The 6,810-nt window shown below is 58.0% G+C and overlaps 1 protein-coding gene across 1 annotated transcript in view; it reads right to left on the reverse strand.

Moving 5' to 3' along the window:
• Positions 1–5,434, reverse strand: part of ATP11A (ATPase phospholipid transporting 11A) — a gene marked incomplete at its 3' end in the record, with an annotated part of 73,604 nt that extends 68,170 nt beyond the window's left edge. Inside the window, exon 1 of the mRNA XM_021708088.1 lies at positions 5,276–5,434. Within this exon, the coding sequence (XP_021563763.1) occupies positions 5,276–5,434 (159 nt within the window). The remainder of the gene's footprint in view (positions 1–5,275) is intronic.
• Positions 5,435–6,810: the final 1,376 nt, after the last annotated feature.

Below are 6,810 nucleotides of genomic sequence, written 5' to 3' on the forward strand. Positions count from 1 at the left end.
CAGGGCAGAGGCTGCTTCTCGAGACACAAGACCCAGGACGTGGCCCAGGGCCCCCTCAGTCTATGCAGCCCTAACACAGGGTCCTGGGCCCCCCTTGGAATGCATGGCTGTAGCACACAGCCCCAGGTCGCCCCTCAGAACATGCGGCCCCGCACGTGGCCCTGGGTGCCACGGCCCAATTCGCCGAGGAAGGCGTCCTCGGGACGGGAGCTTTCCTGGAAACATGAGCGGTGCTGACAGGAAGACGGAGCCTCTCGGCTGAAGAGATGCCAGGAGCGACAGGAGAGTGAGCAGACACCAGGGTCAAGGAGCCACCTGTGGCCGCTGCCCTCACGGCCTCAGGTGAGCTGCGCATCTGATTCCCCAAGGGCAGGGCAGCGCCTTGCCCAGTGCCTTCGGAGTGGTACATGGCCATGCATGGACACCAGCCCACATCGCATCAGGGAGCTCTCATCTGGAAAGCCGGGGAGACGGGTGGCCCGAGCCGAGCGCCCCACATTCCTGTATGGAGGCCTCTGAACGCATCTCGAGACCCACGGCCCTCGCGGGTTCTGTCTACACCACCATCTCCTCTGCTCGCCCATCACCTTCCGGGTGAGCAGGGTTTTCAGGTGTGTGTGTGTGGACATGCTGTACGGACGCCTGCACGTCCCTGTCATAACAAACCCACTGCTGTGTCTCGTTTGCCTGGAATGTCTCTTACCAGGACCCAGCTTTGCAGAACCATCCACGGAAACACAAGGAAAAAGACCCCAGCAGTCCCTGCACATGCAACCGTGTCTTCAGAGACATTCGGCTGAGACTATGAACCGCATTTCCACGGAAGCCACGACTCCTACGGTCCCTGGGACAGAGGCGGACCGGCAGCCACCTGGCCCGCAAGGGACATAAGCCGACAAAGGAGCCAGGGCGTTTCTCCTTGGCACAGCCGTGGGGTGTGGCCCCAGGCCCCAGCTGGCTCCGCGGCACCCATGGGGTCCCGGCTCACGCCGTGGCCTGGCTGCCCCGTCCCCGTGAGGACGGGCCTCCCTCCCCTGGGGCCAGGTCTCCCACGTGACAGTGGCCTTCCCCGCCGTCTCGCCATCGCGTAGTGAAGTCAACAAGCATGCGGGGTGCTGACTCGAAGCTCCCAAGAGCCTGCGAAGAAACTGCCATGCCTAAGAGCATTCCTCGGAACGGAGCCCAAGGGGCCATCCTCCTTCCCTGGATTCAGGAAGCCACGCCGGAGAACACACACGCCCAAAGCGAACCAGAACAAGGAGAAGCATGCAGATGTACTCTCAACCCCACTGAAAACCCTAGCAGCCTTTCTTCTAAGCTGCAGAGACAGTGGCTGAATTCCAGCCATGGCCACCAGCCCGACTCTGTGACTCTGAAGCTGAACTCTCCCCGAGGGCTGCGTGGTGGTGCCCAGGGGACAGGACCTGGTGCTTTCCGGTCACCTGCAGCCGGGACAAAAGGACCCTGTCTCTCTTCCTTCACAATGGGAATGAATTTATGGAGGCCAGTTCGTCGTCTCAACACCATCACGTAGACAGCTCTCGCCAACTATAATCACGCTAACATCTCAAACGGCAACTCAGCCTTTTGTACTGGTGCACGCGGGAACGCCCATTCTTGCCTGTGTAATGACGACAAAAAAGAAACGGCGCACCATGTGTGGCGGGACGTGCCGAAGCCCACAAAACAAGAAACTCCCTTGGAGAGAACCACACACACCAAACGAAAGCTGAAGCCTACACGGGCATGCCTCCTTCGGGCTGGGCACAGTGGCTCATGACTTTCATTCCAGCGCTTTGGAAGGCCAAGTAAGGTGAGAGGATCTCTCGAGGCCAGGAGTTCAAGACCAGCCTCAGCAACACAGCGAGGTTCAGCCTCTACCAAAGATGCAACTCTTAGCCGGGCACAGTGGGGCGCACCTCTAGTCCCAGCTACTCGGGAGGCTGAGGCAGAAGGATCGCCTGAGCCCAGGAGGGCGAGGCTGCGGTGTGCTGTGAGAATGCCACCGCACTCCAGCCTGGACCGCAGAGCAAAACTCCAAATCCAAAAAGAAAAGAAAGGAGGAGGAGGAGGAGGAGGAGGAGGAGGAGGAGGAAGAGGGGAGCGAGAGGGAGAGAAAGCCACCTTTAGGGATGGAGACAGAAGTGCCACCCGGAGGTGCCGTGTGGCTCCTGCTTCTGTGACCAGCCGGGGGGGACCGGCAACTGAACGCCGGGCATGAATGGCGTGCCTGCACCACTGTCAGCTCTTCCCGTGGCATAGCACGACAGAAACCAAAGGAGGCCCCAGCACCCCTCAGCGGGCTGGTGCAGGTGCCAGGGTGGGCAGACACAGACGGCTCTGGACTCGGGGGGAAGGCCAAGGTGGCTCCAGCAGGGTCTTCCCCATGGCTCAAGTTCGGGGAAGGCCAGCCTCGCCCGTTCAGAGGGGACTCAGGACGCAGTGCCCAGGACCCTGGAGGAGGCGGGACACATCGTGCCACCAACGCCCGATGGGACAGATGTCCCGCTCCTGCGGCCGACAGGCTGAGCGGCCAGGCGCCTCACTCAATGCTTCTGTCAACTTCGTCAGCCGCTGAGTGGTGAAGGGATTCGGCCGGACAACCCTGTTGACCTCCCAGCTTCCCCAAGGTGGCTTCGCAGTCAGCAACGCCAGCGTACGAGCGCGACACCCGGACCGTGACCATGACGCAGCCGTCTGGAGGCTGAGGTTAACCCCGCGCCATGCAGCTGAAATAGGCGCATGGTACATGGGGCTGGTCTAAGGTGAAGCCAAGCATCTGTCAAGGGTGGAAAGGTGGAGACCCCAGCCTCGGTGTCTCTGTCCCTCTTAGGTCTGTGACTCAGCTCAGCACGCTGCACGCGATGCCGCCACAGAGCACCAGGGATGGTGGAGGCTTCCACCCACAACGCGACACGGGGCCAAGCCCTCCACGGTCTATCTCAGCGGGTTTCCTAATGACTCCTAACGACCCGGCTGAGGATCAGGCATCCAAACTGCACGGAGGAGCCCCTGGTATGTCCCCCAGGAGGCTGGCACCAAGCTCCAAAGTGACGTAAAAATCTGTACTTTGGTGAGTGGGATTGGACGAGACACATGCTTACCACAAAGGCGCAAACACAGTGTGCACACGAGCGCTCACGGCCGCGTCACTCGTGGCAGCCCAAAAAGCCGCCAACTGCTGAATGGCCAGCAGAACGAGGCCATCTGCATGGCAGAGTCGCACCAGCTGGGAAAGGGAATGAAGCCCTCACATGCCACAGCACGGACGGCCAGAAGCATCCCGCAGGTGAAAAGACAACACGCCGTGCGAGTCCGTCTACACCAAGTGTCCAGAGCAGGCAAGTTCACAGACACAGGTTGCCGAGGGTGTGGCGAGCGACGCTGAAGGTCTCTGGGGGAAAACACTGTGCTGGGCTAGAGGGTGGTGACATTGCACAGCCCCACATGCATTCCAGCTGGAACCCAGGAATGGTCCACACGAGCAGGGTGAGTCGCATGATACCTGAATTACACCTGATAAAAATACTGTAAGCCTGCACTTTGGGAGGCTGGGGTGGGAAGACTGCTTGAGCCCAGGAGTTCGAGACCAGCCTGGACAACATGGCAAGATTTTGTTTCTACTTTTCTGTATTAAAAAAAGGAAAAAGTTGCAAACATTTTTGCTGCAATGAAAGGCATCTGTGGTTTGCACACGCAGGGTCATTATTTCTACACAGCACAGGATGATGCCACTCTCCTGCATGACTGTCATTGTGAAAGGCACCCTCATGGCCCGTTCACCTCTGGTCCGCCCCCTCAGGCGATTTTCTCTACTCCCTGGAGGGGAAGATCCTGTCTGAACTGCCTCACTCTTCAGTCCCCGTGTGAATTCCAGAGATGCAGACATATAGCTCATTCCAAAAATCCCCCAGGAAGTGAAAACACCTGCCACGGGACACAAGCGGGCAGGACCCCAGCAGAGCCCTCACACCACACAGTTTGCAGCTCTTTTGCTTAACTGTTAATGCAGGAGCAAGTGGCAAATTACCTCCCTTTATCTTTTTTTTTTTTTTTTTTAAGCAGGACTTATTGAGAGAACAGAAAATCCCCCACAGTGGGAAGGTACCCAAAGGGGTTGCCCCGTTTATTTTTTAAAATTAAGTAATTACTACGTCTTGAGTCAGGGTCTCACTCTGTGACCCGGGCTGGCATACAGTGGCACAATGCCGACTCACCGCAGCCTCGGCCTCCTGGGCTCAGGCCAACCTCCCACCTCAGCCTCCTGGGGAGCTGCAACCACAGGCGTGCGCCACCATGCCTGGCTAAGGAAAGAAATTTTATCGTAGAGATGAGGTCTCGCTACGCTGCCCAGGCTGGTTGTGAACTCCTGGGCTCAAACAATCTTCCCACCTTGGCCTCCTGAGTAGCTGGGACCACGGCGCCACCGTGTCTAAAACTACATCAACTTGGAATGAGGACACATCACAACCCCAGTCTAGGCGAGCACGTGACCTGGTCCTCAATGACTCACGATCGAGTCCTGACATAGGAGCCAAGCAACCACGGTGGCTTGGCTAGCGTGGGTTTTCGGTTTAACCCTGAAGAGTGTCGAGGCTTTGGTGTGGTCCTGTCACCCGTCCTTACCCAGTATAGCTGGACGGGGCAGGGTCTGCAGACCCTAAACACGCCCACCTGTGTCACCTCCACGACTCGCACGCAGACTGGAGAAGAGAGGACAAGAAAGGCTGCCCCAGGCCTGGGGACAAGTGCTGGGGAGGAAGGCTGACTCGGCAGACCAGACGGCCAGTCACCCTCCCACCCACCCTTCCAGAAAGGGGAGGCCTTGAGGAAGAACAGCTGCAATTCCACAAGACGGGCGCCCGCGCACACGGTGACCTGAACGTCCTTCACGGCTGCTGCCCTCCAGGCTTTTTTTAAAGGTATTTTTGACACTTGGGATTGAAAAACTCTACCTGGAAAACACAAAGTCGACCGGATGCGGTGGCTCACTGTGGGAGACCGCAATGGGAGGATCGCTGGAGCCCAGGAGTTCAAGACCAGACTGAGCAGCACAGCAGAACCTTGTCTTTGCAAAAATAGAAAGAATCGCCCAGCACAGTGATGCACCTGTCCCAGCGTCTTGGGAGGCTGTGGTGGAAGGATCACCTGAGCCCGGGAGGTTGCGGTTGTGGTGAGCCACGATCGTACCACTGCCTGGGTGACAGAGCGAGACCGCGACTCCAGAAGGGGAGAGAGAAAAAGGAAAACAGACACACAAAACCGCTGTCCGCACGCTCAGCAGTGCGGCGTTCTGACAGGCGCCCAGCACCGGCGTTTGAGGGTGGAGGAAAACGCCCCAAGGAGCAAAACGCCCTGGGCCCTCGTGGCTGCGCTCCACAGCGACAGCGTCCCTCTCGCCCCAGGGCAGGACGCACAGCTCCCAGGGATCCATGGCTAACGCGCTTGCCAGCTAAACACGAACCCCGTCTTCCCCCTCCCCGGGCCAGGCCTCGGGGCGCGCACTGACCTGCTCTCTTGAAACAGAACTTGGCATCGCCACCCCTTTGACATAGTGCGATGACGCCACGGGCAAGGTCTGGGTTCCAGCACGAAAGGTCTTCAGTCATCGATGAGCCCGACGGCCCAAACAGCTCAGAGTCGCTCAGCACCAACGCACTTCCTTGCACGAGGGACAACCCCAGTCTACGGTGAGCACGTGCCCTCGTCCACAATGACTCGTGAATCGAGTCCTAACACAGGGGCCAAGCAACCACGGTGGGGGACACAGCAGATGGCGCTAAGCGGCCGGCACCCACGTCGTCATCCTGGCGAGGGGAGAGAAGGGTCTGGCTACTGCTCTGACCTTCACGGACCCTACAGCATGAGGGGCCAGAGACGCACCTACTGAGGAAGGACATGTAATTGCCGGTGGAGGACACAGCAGACGACCCCTTCAAACACCAGCAACACCAGTGCTGGGTACTTGTCAGAGAGCCGCACTGCTGAGTGTGTGGACCCTCAGTGGTGGCTCATGCCTGTTATCCCAGCACTTTGGGAGGCCCAGGTGGGAGGATTGCTTGAGCCCAGGAGTTTGAGATCAGTCTGGGCAACACAGTGAGACTTCATCTCTACCAAATTTTTTTTTTAATTAGCCAGATGTGGTGGCATGCCCCTGTAGTCCCAGGTGCTTAGAAGGCTGAGGCGGTCGACTGCCCAAGCCCAGGAGGTGGCGGCTGCAGTGAGCTGTGACGGTGCCTCTGCCCTCCCGCCTGGGTGACAGAGGGAGACCTCGACTCCAAAAAATAAAATAAAACTTTCTGGGACAGGGCTTCCTCTCTCCCAAGCATCATGATCTCTCATTTCTTCAAGGATAACAAATGGGACCGAGACATTTGTATCTTCTCAGTGGCGTTGGGGATGGTCTCATTGCTGCGACCAAGGCTTTGATCTAAGACATCTGGCTTCTTGTTTTAGAACAGACAGCATGTGAAACCCGGGAGGTGTCAGCAGGTTCAAACAGCAAAGGAAGATCCCAGAACCAGCCCCAAGTAACATCTGCTTTCATAAAAGCTCTGTTAAAAAGAAGGAATAACATCAAAATTTGTGTGACCTCGTCTCTGTACCAGGAATTCCCTGGAGGCCCGTGATTCATGGTTACAATTCTTGGACGGGCTCTTCCCTCTCCAGGCACAGGAGGGAATGTCCAGTCCCCCTTCTGAGACCACCAGCAGGAAAAGAGCCAGCAAGTGCTGTGGTTGAGAATCGGACGTTCCTAGTCCCACCAGCTCCCTTGCGACGAGGAGGATTAGCCCTGTCTTCCCAAGAGAC

The sequence above is a fragment of the Carlito syrichta genome, unplaced genomic scaffold, assembly GCF_000164805.1.
Source record: "Carlito syrichta isolate Samal-C Ts95f unplaced genomic scaffold, Tarsius_syrichta-2.0.1 Scaffold130609, whole genome shotgun sequence".
Classification (NCBI taxonomy): Eukaryota; Metazoa; Chordata; class Mammalia; order Primates; family Tarsiidae; genus Carlito; species Carlito syrichta.